Genomic DNA, 16,799 nt, shown 5'->3' on the forward strand with positions numbered 1-16,799 from the left:
TAGCAAATTCAAGGCCAGTTTGAGCAACATGTGACTGTAAAGCAAACTGAAACATTCATCAAAGATGGTAGGCTTCCACTGGCCAATCACACTTTTAAAAAAATCAAATTTACAGTATTTCATTGGGCATTTTCTGGAATTTGAGGTTTTTTCCCCAGTGATCCTACAGCGATCTGCAAGTTTTGGGAATATGTGAGAGTTGTGTCATTTTGTCTAAGACCTCATATGCGGTCATGGTACAACTAAGTTGACTATGAGTCCCAATTTCCTGTTGTAGTTCCTACAAGCAACCTCTCCGTGTCTCAAGCATCTGGTTTTATTGGCTGTTCTTTGCAGTGCAGTTTAGGGAGTGGTAAGGACAGATCCAGCAGAACTCAGTGGCCTCACTTTGAAGTGAAGACAGGCATGGTTGTACCCATCTTGTGTGAAGATTTATACATACAGAGCTAGCATGAAGTCTGACTTTGTTCTAGAGGATGAAAAGTGCCAGGAGACATGGGAATACCAGGTCCTGTATCCAGTGAATGGTCTATACTTGTTTCCTCAGCAAAATACAAAAATTCTCCGGAAGGAAAATAGTCTTGAGCTGTGGTCCCTGCTATGGTTTGGATGTAGTCTATGTTTTAAAGATTCACATTCTGGAAGTCTCTTCCCAAGGCTGTCAAACCTTTATGAAGAGCTGGGTCTTTGGGTCATGGTGAAAGTACCCTTAGCTTGTCTCAAGAAAGTGAGTGAGGTCCTGTGAGACTGAATTGATTACTATGAGAGTAGGTCGTTATAAAGTGAGACCATTTGGCATCTTCTGTGAATATCCTATACCACTGTGATATGTGGTGCCATGACATGATACTGTCTGCCAAATTATGATACAACATATAAGATATGACCTCACAAACATGGACTATTCCACCTCCAAAACTATGAACCAAAAGGAACCACCTTTCTTTATCAAGTACCTTGCCTCAGAGATTATGCTATAGCATGAGCAAACTGTGGGACATGGTGATGGAAGCCTGGAATCCCAGCACTCTGGGAGGCCAGCCTGGTCTACAAGTAAGTTCAGGACAGCCAGAGCTACATAGTGAAACCTTGTCTCAAAAAGACAAGAAGAGGAGGAGGAGGAGGAGAAAGAGGAAGAGGAGGAAAGAGAAAAAAAGACAGACAGAAGGGAACACAGAAAGAGAAACAGAAATGCTTCTGAACCTCATACCACAAGAGCAAGACTCTATGGAGCCAGAAGGCTCTGCCTCCTGTCTGTTTCAATGGGAATGTAGCTGACTTTGAAAGGCAGAGGGAGAAGAGTTCTTTCCCAGCATCAGGAAGCCATGGCCATGGGTGCATCTGACTTTTAGAGGTCAAAGATACAGTCTAAATCTATAGAAGCCAGGTAAGCTAGCTTCCTCTGCCCTCAATCAGTATGTGAACACTCTCTTTGTGAATGCAGGGTGGATGTGAACCATGGACTGTGTCTCCTGGTCAACAAGACGCTAAATGTCATTGTGTTTTTTTCTCCCATCCACCACATGTCTTCATTTAAAGAGCTGCACCCAAGCTAGGTGTGGTGACATATGCCTTTAATCCCAGCACTTGGGAGGTAGAGGCAGGCAGATCTCTGTGAGTTCAAGGTCAGCCTGGTTTACAAAGCATGACAGGACTTGATCTACAGTATCACTTTATTATGAAATCCATGCTGCTGGGTATAAAAATGCTGATGCTACCCAATTACAGGTCTGTAACAGGTCACAAATCTCAATGTTATACTCAAGTGCTGTGGATGCTTCTGGGCCAACGCATTTACATCTTCTTCTGTCTGGTTTCCTCTTCAATCAGACTTTCCTGAAAATACATAACATGCATATCAATGTTGCACTGACTAGCTGAATTTCATTGCTTCTGACATTTTATTTTCTAAAACTAAAAACACAGCGGACACTATCTTATGGAGCTATTAACATAAAATCTACATTCATCACTTAACATATGGCATTGTGAGAAAGGATTGAGTCAAATCAGCTTAGGAGTGCTTCGTGATGCCATGCCTGGGGACTCTCAGTGCTTGTTTCTCTTGATTGGGCTGTAAGCAAGACTAGAAATCTGCCCACTTTCAGTTTTTTTCATTGGGCTTGGAAACTGAAGTTGCTTGAGAAAAAACTTTAAAACTATCCTTAACCTTCATGCATGGTTTCCTGAGGACCTCCCTGCTCCTCCAAGTAACTAACTAGTAGTTGGCCGTATGTTTCCTGACTGCCAGGAATAAACGGGAAGGCAGCTCAAGGAACACTTGACACTCAAGTTTAGGTTCACTATCTCATTCAGTTTGTTTCATATTTCTGTTTTCATGAACAACCTGATTAACAGCCAGTGTGGTCACACACTGCTGTAATTGAAGCTTCTCTTGAGGCTGAAAGAAGAAACCTCAAATTCAAGTCCAACTTGCACTGTACAGCTAGTATGAAGCCAGCCTAAGAAACTCAGTGAGACTCTGTCTCACTTTATGTGTATATATATACACATATAGAAAGAGAGAGAGAAAGAAGAAGAAGAAGAAGAAGAAGAAGAAGAAGAAGAAGAAGAAGAAGAAGAAGAAGAGGGAAGAGGAGGAGGAGGAAGAGGAGGGCTACAGACAGAATCCAGCGGTACAGTGCTTGCCAGCATATGATCATATCTAGGATCCCCAGTAACGCAGAGGAGAGGGGCGAGAACGAGAATGTGTCCTCTATTAGACCAATACATTTCCTTTATGGTGGGCATTTAGGCCTAGCCAACTTGGAAGTCAAATCTGTGGTTCTGAGTTATAAACTTTCTAAGTTCTGAATATTGTAATCCAAAATAGGGGGAATGCCCTAGAGCCTTGTCCTTGCTGTCTGCCATTCCCAGGGTCCTGGAAGCAATGGCTGAACCGAGCAGAGGGTAGGAATCAGCTCAGACATGAGTAGTGAGGGGCTGACTATCCTTTAAGAATTGGAGAATTACAGTGGCAGGAAATCTGCTGCTCATTCCAAAGGCTGACTCTGGGCTTAGTATGGAAAGGTTAAATACACATGTTTCAATCAATTTAAGAGAAACACAGTTTCCAAGCCAAGTGCTCTCGGGTAGCTCTGCACTGCTGGGAGGTCACTGCATCCGAAGTCTTTTAGGTCTCTAGCTCTATGGTGACCACTGTAACTCACCAGAGCTCCTCGCAGGTCCCTGAGGGGTGAACGGGGCCAACGGACAGTGCATTCAAAGTGCTCGGGTTCTGCCATTTGATCCACCTCTTTGCCCATCTGGAGATAAAGAATGACATTCTCAAAGATGAAGATAAAGAAACAAAACAGAGCTTTCTATTTGTACCAAGACTTGCCTGTGGAGAGTGAGGGCTGGGGGCTGTAAGGATGAGTGGGAGGCTTGGCAGGTTGGAGGGTCTGGGGATTTTAAGGATGCACTTTTAAAGAATGCGCTGAAGTTCAGGAGGTGATGGCGACAGTAAAAGACAAGAGCCAAGTGCCCAAGCCTCATGAACAGAGTTTTCCAGTACTAGTAGAGCTGGGTTTCTGTTCGTTACATTGTTTTTGTTGCTGCTGTTCTTTCATTTTACTTCAGACAAGAGTTTACTCTGTCCCAGAGTGCTCTGAGACTCATTGTGTACCGTGGCCCAGCTTTGAACTAGCTTGAAGTGGAGGCTTTACGTATCAAACTGACAAGGGGGTGGAGTTGTGATGGTTGCTTTCAACAGTCAACTTGACACACTGTGGAATGGACTGGGAGGAGATTCTGTCTAGATCAGGCTGGCCTGTGTGCATGTCTAGGGAGACTATGGAAGGCAGAGGGGACTGACTGTGTGAGCCCGCTGTGAGCAGCACCGTTCCCAGGGTCTGAGTCCTGGCAAGAAAGTTGAGTACTGGGCATGTGCACACTAGTCTTTCTCTGTTCTTGACTATGGCGCTAAGCAGCTGTTCTGAGCTCCTGGCTTCTATTTCCCACAATGATGGACTCTCTAGAACTGTAAGCTTCATAATCCATTTCCCCTGCATTACTTTTTCATCACAACCGAAATGACACTGTGACAGAAAGCTTCCCTTTTAGACTCTGAAGCATTGTGACTACAGATGTGAGCACCACACCCAGCTAGGCAGGATTTATTTCTAGTTTTCACTACATCCTAGTTCCATGAAATTTGCTTCGTAAATAATCTTCAGAGCGGGGCTTCACTGCATCTTCAGAATCAGACAATGCCTTGGCATTAAGTTGCTCAGCTACGTTTCCCAGTCTCAGCTAACGCAAATGGTTTCTCTCATGTAATCCTCCCACCCTCAAGAAGTGACGCGTCCCACATTAATGCTGGAGCTGTAACCTACTCTAGAGGAAATTAAATCTAATACGCTTTCCACCTCACAATGTTAAATTGATAATTCATGGGGATAAACATTCTCTACGTCCTTTGCTTAAATGTCTCTAGTAGTGACAAGAAATAACAGCACTCATGCCCTTGATACAGATACTTACTGTTGAATTATACAAGAGTATTGATTTAGTATCATAGATATTTGAGAGCATGGTGCTCTGTGATGCACTTGGTGTTCCACGCTCTTCACATCTTTCCAGCTCTTTGCTTTCTTAGTCTCTGTCAAAAGTGCAAGGAAGGAGGCAGCGTCCACTCCGTGAAGTCTTGTCTCGCTAGAGTCGGTATCTAGGGTGTGCTCACAGTAGTGCAACTGGGGCTTGCACTGGGTGGCTTATGCAGTCAGGAGCGAGTTAGTGCTGGGAGCTTACCTCTTGAAAAGTATCAACCAAGTGTTCGGCGTTTCTCTTTCCTCCAGGGCGCAATCCATAGGACCAGTGCTGACTGGAGCATCCTTCCAAGCACAGAGTCAGCAGAACAACAGCAGCTGTAAGTTTGGGGTTCATCTTCATTCTAAGGGGTGCCAAGACACAACCATGACAGACCCAGACTTTCAGTGAGTGAAAATGAAGAGTGCAACGTGAGACTAGTGCTAGAAATGCAAAGAATTTTACCTGTTCGGATGTGAGAGCCAAAGCGCTATCCAACTTCCTCTGATGGGTGGGGTGCTGCAATGCTTCTGTTCTCCTACTTTCTTTCCTTTTTATATGACTTTTTTTTTCTAGGACACTGAAGTCTTCCCCGCTGGCGAAATGACGAGGCCCAGGCCCAGCGCAGTGCAGACCGCAGTTTTAATTTTTATCTTTTAAACCCTCACAAAAAGCCTTTTAATGGAGGATGTAACCGGAACACCTGCTGACATGTCTGTTCCATTTACTTAAACCTGGTCATTAAAATCTTAGCTAAAACTTTCACAGCTGAAGCCACCATTCTACCGGATTAGAATCCAGCCATGCTGCATTCCCCTGAGGAAGCTGGTAGCTCTATACAGAGTTCAAGGAAAATCGATGTCTTGGGTTAGATGAAGCTAAGCATATACATGAAAACTTTGACAGGGAAGTTAGACGGTAAATACAGAAAGCTGAGGCAGAGTGCCTGGGAGCCAGTCTTAGCACCTGTGACTCTGTAAAAGGAAACATATAAATCAGGCAATCATAGTGTTGTTACTAATCTAAGAAGTGCCAGGGCCTCACAAGGTGGAATGAGAAAACTGATTCTCTCAAGAGTTCCTCTGACCTCCATGTGCGCGCACACACACATGCACATGAAAGCATTAAAACATTTTCTATCTTCTTATTTTGCTTTTGTTTTTTGAGACAGGCTACATCTGTGTAGCTTTCAATGTCGTGAAACTCTGTAGACCAGGCTGGCCTGGAACTCAAGCGATCCACCTGCCTCTGAAAATGGTTCTCTTTACCCTGCCTATAATTCATGAAAGTCAGTTCTATGCTATCTATCTTTTGATAGCTCTTTGAATGTAGTTATCATGCAATACAGATAGTTTCAATGAGTCACTCAAAAATACTTTACCTGATACAAGAACATCATTGTGATGGGCAGATTTGGGCCCAGGGGTTCTGCTCAAACTATGGGACCAGCAGTAAACTTCAAACCCCGAACCAGATCTAACCAATGGACAGGACAGTCTCCACAGTTGAGTGGAGAGTGGAGAGTGGAGAGTGGGGACTGACTTTCATACAAACTCGGGTGCACCATATTTGACCATGTCCCCTTGATAGGGAGGCCTGGTGGCACTCAGAGGAAGGATAGCAGGCTACCAAGGAGAGACTTGATACCCTATAAGCATATACAGGGGGAGGAAGTCCCCCCCCCCAGTCACAGTCATAGGGGAGTAGAGTAGGGGGTAACCAGGAGGGAGGGAGGAATGGGAGGATACAAGGGATGGGATAACAATTGAGATGTATGTAATATGAACGAATGAATAAAAAGAACAGAATAAAAGATCTGTCACACTAGCTAGGCTGTAAAATCCTTTAAAATAACATGGTATTTGATCTTTTTAAAGGTGAGGCTAGCAGCATCACTGGTAGGATGCCAACTCCATCAGACATTGCCCAGTGTTGTCTGAAATCATTCCATTGGCAAGGGTTTCAAGTAAAGAGCAGTAGTATCAGACCCAAATAAGCAGCACTGGCTTCCCAGGCCGTCTCTGCTCAGTCCTTCTCACAGGGTAAGGAGGAAGGCACCTCCAGTGATGGAATCCCTTCCATTTAGATCCCTTCACTACCATGTTACTTGGACACAAAGACTGGAACGTCGGCTCACCAGAATATGCAGGTCAGGTGATTTCTCAAACAACTTTGGTTCAAACTGTCCACTGTGCTTTGTTAGAGACTCAGGAAAAGCAGTGTGGTATCTGGCTACGACTAACAGAAGGAGGAAGGGTGTGTGAGTCCTGTTATCAGTGAACTACTTACCTCAATGTTTCTGTATTGATTAAAAGAAAAAAAAAATTTTTTTTAAACATTTCAAATTGCTTAGGAACACAAGCAGCCCAGACTGAAAATACTACCTATGCACTGGCCTCAGTACTCTTGTCTTAGGTCACACAGAGCCCAGGGACAGAGACCAAATCTGTCTTACTTTCTACAGCATTAAATAGGCTCTTAAGCCATTGTGCAATCAGTGAGGTTTTGAGGCTTACTGGCTGACTTTTAGATCTCCCATGATTGCATGCTTAGGCCAATTTACCAAAGACTTGAAATTGATAAATTGGGTTTTAATAATTGGACTTTATAACTGTCAAATTTTTCTTTTCTAAATTGGAAAGAATGGCTTTATAGGGGAAAAACTACTTTAGTTTGAACATCAAATAGCTTAAAATGACTGCAATGATGCCTTTGTAAAACCTTACTGAACGACAGGTGAACCACCTCTGCCTGCCCTAATGTAAAATCCCAGCAGGAGAGCAGTGGGGCTAACTGTAGCTCACACTGCTCAGGCAGCCAGGCAGTGAAAGGCCTGACAACATGGGGAGCATGCTTTATCCGGAAATAATGCAACCACTTTTCCTTTGTAGTTTGATGCTTTTCATTTTAAAGATACTGCTTCCTTGGGGAATTTAAGATAATTCTAGAGTTTTTCATGTATAAAAGATTTAAAGTTGACATGGGGCAGACTTATGACATAATACGAATCATTAAATGAACTAAGGAAAATAGGTCTTGATTAATAATGGAAGCCATCATAATAATGACTTTACAGCATTTCTTGCTCAAAATCCCTTCAAAGGGTTCGTGAAGAACTTGACTACATCAGAGCCTGACATGTATTGTCTTAGACAGTTACTCAAGTACTGAACTGAATTTTATCAACGGAAATCATCTAACTGATTTAACCTTTGTGCAGCCCTCCAAGGAGGTTCTATTTTAACTTACATGTACACACTCATGGCTAGAGACAATACGAGTCTTACTATCTGGAACGCTCCCCCTTTCTTAGAAATCCCTCCCCTACATTTCTTACTCAAGACAGCAAATGAACAGTGATGTTCATCAACTATAGAGCACTGCAATTCACTGATGTCTTCCCTAGTGAAGAACAAAAAGTGTGTAGCTTGTTGGTCTCTGAAAAGACAATCAGGAAACCACACCAGAGAAGTAAATTTGCTTTAATGGCTTTTTCAACAAAACTAATCCATTAAGAGCACTAAGCGGTCTGCTGCTGCATGGCACCATCATGAAGAACTGTGGGAAATGCAGGAAGTGCTGACTTTGAAAAGCAAGAGCAGAGACAGCCTGTCAGCGTTCCACACCGTTTATTAATGCGCTTTACATCAGATCTGAACCCTGCAGTTCCCAAGCACACTGTGGTTACATCTTCCTGCCCCTTCTGCAGTTCCGGTCTGTCTGCAGAGGACCATTCAGCAAATGAACACAGTCTATAATTATTGAAAATAGAGTGCAGTGAAATGAGTTAAATATAATTTAGGCACATATTGATTATGAAAATAGGTATCTCTCAATACAATACTTCTCTGTCTTGGTAAAAATAATAACACAAAGAAAATAATTCATTTTCAAAATTGCTCTCCTTTCCCTGTAAAGGAGCGCTCTCCTCCCCATGTAAGCCCTTTACTGTGAAGGAAAGCTTTGCATATGGAGATAGAGGAATAAGCTACAGAAGATGAAGACATGCCACTCTCCTGAAGGAGGCAAGGAATCTGTAATGATTCACTGTCTCTAGCTGGCCAGTCTGTAGGACTTAGAACCCATTTGGACACAGCTTATATCCCTGCTCTTGGGAAACACAGAAAGACACTGGGACACCCACTAGAAAAGGTCCTACTGCTGTGTTGCACAGATAATAACTCAGGAAAACTGGACTACAATTTCATCCAAAAACAAGACAAACAACAGAAAATGTATCTTTTTAAAATAAAGAGCTATAGGTACTGACTGACTGATAATACAGCTTATACTAGTCAAATGCTTAATTTTTATTCATCAATTTTTTTGTTGGCTATAATCAAATCATCAGTTAAGATTTTCTTAGTCCCCACTGTAGGGTTTAGCTGTAATTATCTGATATGCCTTCTCATAGGTGACTCTGCAGGATTTACTCATATTTTATAACTCCAACTGCAGTGAATTTCAACTGATTGCTATTCTAAGCTGGTCCTGTCTAAACTAATTGGTATTATGTGAACTGTGGTGAGGACAGAGCTTGGTGTTCTGGTCCTAAAGTGTGGTGAGGGCAGAGCTTGGTGCTCTGGTTCTGAAGTGTGTTCCTGTGTTTGTGCTAACTGAGCATGAGAACTGGGCTAGTGGATGAACGGAGCCACTTCTCCTCACGCAGCATGGACCTCCCCGTACTGAAGCTGAGGCGTGCTCGCTGGACAGCTGCAGTGACAGCTAACCCCTTCCTTCTCCTGCAGAACAATATGCAAGGTCTTTCCTTCCATTCTGTCCCAAAAATGTGAGAACAGATATAACTCAAACTTAACAACTTTTTTCCGGTAAAAAGTAAACATTATCAAAATGAATCTCAAAAGAGTCACAGGGAGTCTTAACCTCACCACACTCACATGATGGACAGGTATCTGAAGAGGGAAGGCATCACTAAAGCTATTTATAAACCTGAACAACTCTTCAGAGTTTTCAAGACGTTTAACCATTTAAACATCCTTACTGAATCTAGGTGTTCAATAAATATATTTGCATATGTTGTGCTTTTCATAAATTAAAATTCTCAATGCATCTTAAACCAAGATGGTACTTCCACACGATGCCTATATAGAAGCAAATGTAATAGGTACTACCCCTGGCCAGAAAGCAGACAAATGCCCCAACTCCACTCAAAACGCAGCAGCATGATCTGCTATCCCTACACCTATGAGCAGAGTGTTCTGCTGCAGTCACAATGTGGGGAAATTCAGTTGTTTCCCCTTATGCACCTCTGGGAACAAGTTACACCTCTAATTCCCTTACAAAGTTATCTCCTCTAGACAACTTGATGGATGGAGAAAGAAAATAAGGAAACGTTTTCATCTGGGACATCTTCCTCCAGCTCTTGCCACTTTCATCTGACACTCTGGGACATATGTAACGGTGTCAGCATCTCTTCAAATATGGCACCCTTTACGTTGGAACCTCTCAGGTTGGCTTCCTGGAGGTCACACCCCGATAAATCACAGTTCTGTAAGACAAAAAAAGACTCTGAGAGCTCAAGTGATTTAGGATCTGAATTGGTTTCCTCACGGAATGATTTCTGGACATAGCTGGACAATATTCCCAAGTATTTCCATTTTTGGAACACTTCTACTGAAGCATTGTGGTGATTTAAATAAAATGGTCCTCATAGGCTCACATATTTGAATGTTTGGTCACTGGGGAGTAGAACTGTTTGAAAGGATTAGAAGGATTAAGAGGTGTGTGTGGCCTGACTGGAGTAGGTGTAGCTTTGTTAGACAGAGTGTGGCACTGGGGGTGGACTTTGAGATTTGAAACACCCATGCCAGGCCCAGTCAATCAGTCTGTCTGTCTCTCTCTCCGTCTCTCTTCTCCTCCTCTTCCTCCTCCTCCTTCTTCTCTCTTCTCCTCTCTTCTCTCTTCCCTCCCTCCCTCCCTCCCTCCGTCTCTCTCTCTCTCTGCTTGTGGATCAGGATGTAGCTCTCAGTGACTTCTCCAGTACAATGCCTGTCTGCCACCATACTTTCTACGCCTCTGAAAGTATAAGCAAGTCCCCAGGCAGATGCTTTTCTGAGTACTCATGGCAGCTTACAGTGAGCTGCAACTCAGGTTCTAAGGGATCCACTGAATGCCCTCTTCTGACTTCTGTGGGCACAGGGCATGTACATGGCATACAGAGCAGGCAGATACTTATAAACATACATAAAAAGAACTGAAAGGGCTATATTAATGGTGCAAAGTCAGTTCCTTTTGAATTGCTGCTGTGCTCCTAAGAACTACTAAGAGATCAAGATAAAACAAGACAAAAAGTCAATAGTAAGCTAAATTTTCATATACAATTCTGTGCCACATGCCACATTGTTCAATATAACACAGCCACTGGAAACATGTAGCTATTTAAGTTTGAATTAAAGCGAAGTATGTTTTGTTTTTAGAATGGTGTCTCAGTTGTACCAAGCTCAAAGGTCCAAAAACTAAGTGGTTGTTAGCCACTGTACTAAACAGCACAGATATGCAACACATCACTCAGTGCAGGCAGTGTAGCATTTGACAGGCTTATGTAGACCACAGCCACCGAGCCAGGTACAGTAGCACACACCTATGATTCTAGCACTTGTAGGAGCTGAGAAAAGAACACCAGAAGTTTAAAGCCAGCCTTTGCTATATAATGCATTCTTAAGTACAAACAAACAAGTAACCTAATACACAAATCAATAAAGAATATAATACAGGTCTTATGAAAAGTAATAAACAAAATTTAAAATCTTAATCTGAGATTCAAACTGAGCATGATGCCAAGTTAAAATTAGATTTTCCTGAACCTAATCTTAAAGGCACAAGTTACTTAAATTTCTCAAGTAGTTTAAGAAATAATCTGGCCTGTTAATTCTGTTTGGAATTAAATTTTATTAAAATTGCAGTATATGCTTGAGCAAGCTCCAAGAAAATGGAGATGAATGAAGTCAAGACCGACAGAGAAGCACATTAGTCTCTCTCCACATCTGGGACTGGCACAAATGACTTAGGTAATAGAGCAGATCTACCTCTGAAACTGAAAGTCATTCAACAAGCAAATGGGACCCCATGCCCCATTTCTTGGAGGGGAAACGGGTGCAGGGCCTCACTGTTTATTCCTGTCTAGGCTCGCAATCCCAGTCCTCACACTCAGCTGGGATTAAGCTGCGAGTCTCCATGCCCTCCTTCTGAACAAGCAATTGAAAGGGCAAGAGCCTCCCCACCCACTGCCCAGCCATGCTAGGTGGAGCCCCACAGCCAACTATTCTGCGTACCATTTCAGCCAGCTTGCACAATCCCACCAGTGATTCTCTTCATTAAAGCTCCTCAGAAACTGGAAGCTTACCTCTAAGTCAGTTCCTGCCAGAGTTGCTCCTCTGAGATTACAGTTCTTCAGTTTGGCATTTTTTAAGGTGGCAACTCTGAGGTTAATTCCTGTCATCTGACTTCCTTCCATATCCACGCCTTTCAGATTAGCACCTGCAAGAAGCAAGGTTTTGGAGTTTAACCTAAAAATATTTACAGTTAACCAAACAAAAGTGTGAGATGATTTAGCAGAGGGCAATGAGACAAGACCCTGCAACTTTTGGAAATAAACTTGCAATATAGATTTCCATGGTGGTAATTTATTTTCTTATTACATAATTTTAAAATGTTTCAAGAATACTTGTAGAGGATAGATATCAACATTGTCCTTTGACAGCATGTTTACAATATGCCTCTACAAATTCATGATCAGGAAGACACAAAGGCACCATATCACCTGAATCCAAATAAATGAGGTGCTCAATTCACAAACAACATCTACTGCAGTATTAAAACCTGACAAAACACTGTAGGGTAAACTGAAATTTTTGTCAACATAAGAATACTTTATTCTCTTTGAAAGTTAAGCAGTTGATATTTAAGTTTTCAACTAAACATCTGAGGCATTATTTCCTGAGTTCTGGGTGTTGCCTAGCCTATGACTGAGGCCAAAACAAAATGACTCTCCAGTTCTGACATCAGAGGAAACTCCGCCCACAACCTTCCTGTTTCACCTCTAACAACTTTTACTTAATGGTTTCCTTCCAAGTGAGAATAGGCAGATAGGTTCTTACCCTCCAAGTTGGCTTTAAGACCAGAAGGATCCTCAAAATTACAGAGCCTCAAGGAAGCGCCTTCCGCATTTGAACAGAGCATCTTGACTCCCTGGAGATTTGCACACTGTGAACACAAGAGCCCTGGCTGTAGGGGTTAAACTTGGTAATATCTGTGCAAGCAATAAGAAAGAAATTAATAGGAAAGGCCCAATTCAACACATTTGCAATTAGTTATTTTCTGTTTATCTTGAGGATGCCTTTTATGAAACCCAGTAAGAACTGAGAACTTTTCTAAGAACTACATGAAAAGAAATAAGCACCAAAATAACAACAGTATCTCCACTTTACATAGAACATGAGTTCAGATAAAGAAGCTATGCACATCTGAACTAGGACAGCCTGTTTCCATCATTATAAATAACCCTGGACATCACAAAAATTGTGTTAAAAATGTAAGCAAAAGGAGGAGGGCATAAACTCAGGAAATGGTTTTTTTTTTTTTTTTATGATCATGAGAGGAATCAAGAAATGAAGTTCCTGATGTCCCAGTTCTTGAGCAGCATGGACACTGATGCCACCATCAGCCTTGTCATTTATCTATACAGCACTAACAACCTGATTCTTGCATCTTTCCATATCAAACACTGCTATGTGGCATTGCCAACCCTGAGCACAATGCATAATGAAGAAAACAGAAAATTAGAAAATTCATGTATGAGTTTTAAGTCTTCTAATGTGATACAATGTCTTCAAGGCCTGAACTCTGTGAGTCATTAAAATGATTAAGTGTCTCTGAAAAACTGACATTAATATACTTCTTCACAATTGTGACCGAACAGAAGTTGAGTCTGTTAATATTTACATGGTAGAATATATATGATAACTATAACTGTCTAAAATCCTAAGCCTGACCAAGTTATGTTACAACTATACTTATCAAGGAAGACCTCTGGTTTATAGGTGCAATTTTACTCAGCTTTATGTTACTTCCAGTAAAAGCAGACAAGAGAGAGGCTATCCACTGACAGCCAGTGGTCAAATGCTTGCTTATTCCCAGCTTTCCACGCCTGGGACCTAATGAGGAAGTACAGAAGGTCTGCCAAAGTAGACCATGTAATAAGGACATTAAGAGACCAAAGTAACAACTAAAGGATGACTACATTTATGTACTTGAAAATATAACAAGACAGGAAGTTTCCCTGTGCAACTAATGCCACTGCCCCCACCCCCTTTTCTATCAGTTCTCTTCAATAAGACACATGAAATTTACCCAGATTTCCTAGGTACTTGTACAGGTAAAGGCCTACATTGAAGGCTGTACTCTGGGATCTCATGAAGAAGGAAACACAGGAGCAACTGTAGTAAGAGCTTCAGTCTTTAACCACGCAAAGCACTTCACTCTCTCAATTGAGAATGTGCAATTTAGCTAGTAGGACCAATACCACATTTGTAATGACTGTCTTGCATTACCTAGAGGCAATGTGTTTTGATGAAAGCAACTAGGTCATTTTCTGTGTTTAAAACACATATAATGATATTATGTTTCTTAAATGACACTTTTAAGAAGTAAAAATGTATATATTTTGAACAATATATATATGTACATATTTTGAAGTAATGTGCTATACAAAATCTTCTGTGGTGAGGTACAAATAAAAGAAAACTGACTACTTGCTGATATTTGGTGAGGCTAATGGACAAGATAAGATGGGGTTCACTACATTATTATATTTTTATAAATATTTGGTATTTTCCAAATGAAACAGTCCTTTTAAAAGAAAAAAAAAAACCACCCACCCTGAATCTAAAGAAAATGCACTTTAGATTCTAGTGCCTGTTCTAATACCTGGCATCTGGCCTTTGGCAAGCCTCTAGGCTGCAGATTATCAGCCTATAAAACAAGGGTGACCTAAGCAAGCCGTTCGGTTCCTGGCACTCCTACCCGTCCATAAGGCTGGACTGAGACTATGCAGTGGAGACAAGAGGTGAGTCACCAGCCTCTGTGCAGCCAGATAAGCCAAAAGCAGGCAAGGCCACAGAAGAAACACCCTAGGCACGCTGAGGGGTATGGCCTCCCAAACAGTGATGGCAACAGGGACCACTCTTGATTTACAGTCAAGGTGGAGGATTTCTGCACAAAGGTTCAGGGGCTGTGATGGGAAGAAGCAAAACTATAAACTGGGTAAGAAGTTCAGCAAAAGATGGGAGCCACAGGGGTACCTATTGTGGCACAATGTATAAAACACATCCTGTGCTGTGGACACTGCGATACACATGGCTATAAATGAACAGTCACCTTCAAATATGAAAGGCAGTGAGAGACTGGCTTGACCCTCGCAGCTTACCACTCAGCACTATTCCTCAATATAAGCCAAGTTTCTCAGCAGTAACTAACTTATAGTCCTACAACACTTTACCTTATCAGGAAGTTGTTTTGATCTTAACACCCACTGTTTCAGGTAGGCAGAACTAGAGTCATGAGTCCTAGTGTACAGAGACCACTATGGCTCAGTTCACAAAAACACCTCAATTAAACAGATCTAAAAAAAAGTTGTTCTGAAATGATTCAACCTCTTCATCTTTCTCTGTCCCTACCCAAACCAAGCAGTCTTCCAACATTTCAAAGAAGGCTCAGCCTTTCAAATGTGTCCTTATGCTGTTGTTAGACTATGTCTTTTGCCTAATTTTGCACCTGACTGGACCCTTCATCCTGAGATAGAATAGAGTGAATGGCAGTATCTAAAATGTGTACTGGCTGATTTTTTAAAAACTAGATTTCATATAAAAGTGCTAAACAGGCTGAACTGATGAATAAAACCAAAATTATGATAACTCAACAGATGACTATTTAGTTATACAAATAAGAGCAAAGTGCTATACCTGGTGCAACTAATTAATAAAATATAGACTAGCACCCTAGCATAAAGAAATTTATTCTTGGCTCTATACTATATGTATCTTCTGATCCCAGAATAACCCAGGTAACTACTACATACATACATATGCATAAAGATATATACATGACATATTCTCACAAATGTGCACAGAGAGGAAGAGCATCATCGAGATGCTCCCTTCCAGAATGATGTCTTCCTCATCCACTTCAGACCCGTCCTCTAGATACTTCCATCCACCACTTGTCCCACTCACAAACAAGGGTCAATGGATTACATGTTCATTTCAGCTTTATATGTAAGTTGGTAAGTCTAACAAGTTTAGTCTACTACTTCAGGGAACTCAGGACCTCATTTCAGGATTTAACCTTTTAGGTCTACATTTCACAAAGGATATGAAAGTCACAAAACAAACTCATTCCACTTTTAGACCCTCCAGTGCTAGCCACATGGTCAATTATCTGTGTTGAAGTAAAAGACTCTATAAGAAACATACAATTCCCACTTTTGAGAATACTCAGCAGCTTAAATTGTGATTTTCCTTATGACTAAAGAACGATTCTTACGTCGAGCACTGATCCAGAAAGATCAGCTCGTTCAAGATTAGCACAGCAGAGATTTGCATGTGCGAGGTTGCAGCGGCTTAAATTGGCCATTTTGAAGTTAATGTATCGAAGGTCCAAACGGGAAAGATCAGCACCACTGAAGTTTAAACCCTGGAATTAAAAAGCACAGACTGTCATGATGCTGGAACCATCTGTCTGAACTGAGTTTAATTACTGTAACTAAGCACAGAGATTTTCAAAAGCCATTGGCCTTTCCATCCATTTATTATCAGCATAAGCAAACGGAGCTGAGAGTACATGGCGTCTATGGCTTTCATGGGTTCCCATAAAAGAAACTATCTCCACATATCAGGATAGAGATGGCTACATTACACGGAGAGCTGGACATCCTAAGCAGAGACGACAGTTAGTTACATACCTGCTGACAGCCTTCACTGTGATAAACTGGGTAACAGTTATTTTATTAATTCTAATAAGTCCAATTCTCTTATTTAAGCAGAAAAAATAAGCCACAGGGTCAATTATGGTCTTCAAAATCTATAATGTTCTAACACACAAAAGTTTCTGCCACTGACCAGCCACACACACACAGTATCTGTGCACATAAATTTAAAAGTTGCTGTAATTTCCATGTTACTCAAGAATTGTTGCATAAAGCACAATTAGACAGTGAAGAAGGCTATTCCGTCTCATCTGCACTAGCCTCTTTA

General features: G+C 41.6%; 2 protein-coding genes across 3 annotated transcripts in view; both read right to left on the reverse strand.

Moving 5' to 3' along the window:
* Positions 1–1,553: 1,553 nt before the first annotated feature.
* On the reverse strand, positions 1,554–7,988 carry GNRH1 (gonadotropin releasing hormone 1). The gene is made up of 3 exons (XM_084766999.1): positions 4,753–7,988; positions 3,171–3,266; positions 1,554–1,836 (listed from the first exon to the last, which is right to left on the reverse strand). The coding sequence occupies exons 1-3, from the start codon at positions 4,891–4,893 to the stop codon at positions 1,795–1,797; spliced, it is 279 nt and encodes a 92-aa protein (XP_084623125.1). The 5' UTR covers positions 4,894–7,988; the 3' UTR covers positions 1,554–1,794.
* A 154-nt stretch (positions 7,989–8,142) lies between these two features.
* Positions 8,143–16,799, reverse strand: part of KCTD9 (potassium channel tetramerization domain containing 9) — a 29,939-nt gene continuing 21,282 nt past the window's right edge. For both annotated transcript variants that reach the window (XM_084766996.1, XM_084766997.1), the window contains exons 9-12: positions 16,090–16,239; positions 12,648–12,753; positions 11,894–12,027; positions 8,143–10,039 (exon numbers count right to left, since the gene is read on the reverse strand). In XM_084766996.1, the coding sequence (XP_084623122.1) occupies positions 9,923–10,039; positions 11,894–12,027; positions 12,648–12,753; positions 16,090–16,239 (507 nt within the window). In that variant the 3' untranslated portion in view covers positions 8,143–9,922. The remainder of the gene's footprint in view (positions 10,040–11,893; positions 12,028–12,647; positions 12,754–16,089; positions 16,240–16,799) is intronic.

Source organism: Acomys minous (genome assembly GCF_964271855.1).
Source record: "Acomys minous genome assembly, chromosome: 18".
NCBI lineage: Eukaryota > Metazoa > Chordata > Mammalia > Rodentia > Muridae > Acomys > Acomys minous.

What these genes read in the sequence shown, in the direction of transcription:
- GNRH1 (XM_084766999.1), bottom strand. Translation starts at nt 4,893, where the DNA reads ATGAAGATGAACCCCAAACTTACAGCTGCTGTTGTTCTGCTGACTCTG. An exon ending in TGGTTGATACTTTTCAAGAG is followed by an intron (nt 3,267 to 4,752) that starts GTAAGCTCCCAG and finishes CTTTATCTCCAG; the next exon opens with ATGGGCAAAGAGGTGGATCA. An exon ending in GGGACCTGCGAGGAGCTCTG is followed by an intron (nt 1,837 to 3,170) that starts GTGAGTTACAGT and finishes ATGTATTTTCAG; the next exon opens with GAAAGTCTGATTGAAGAGGA.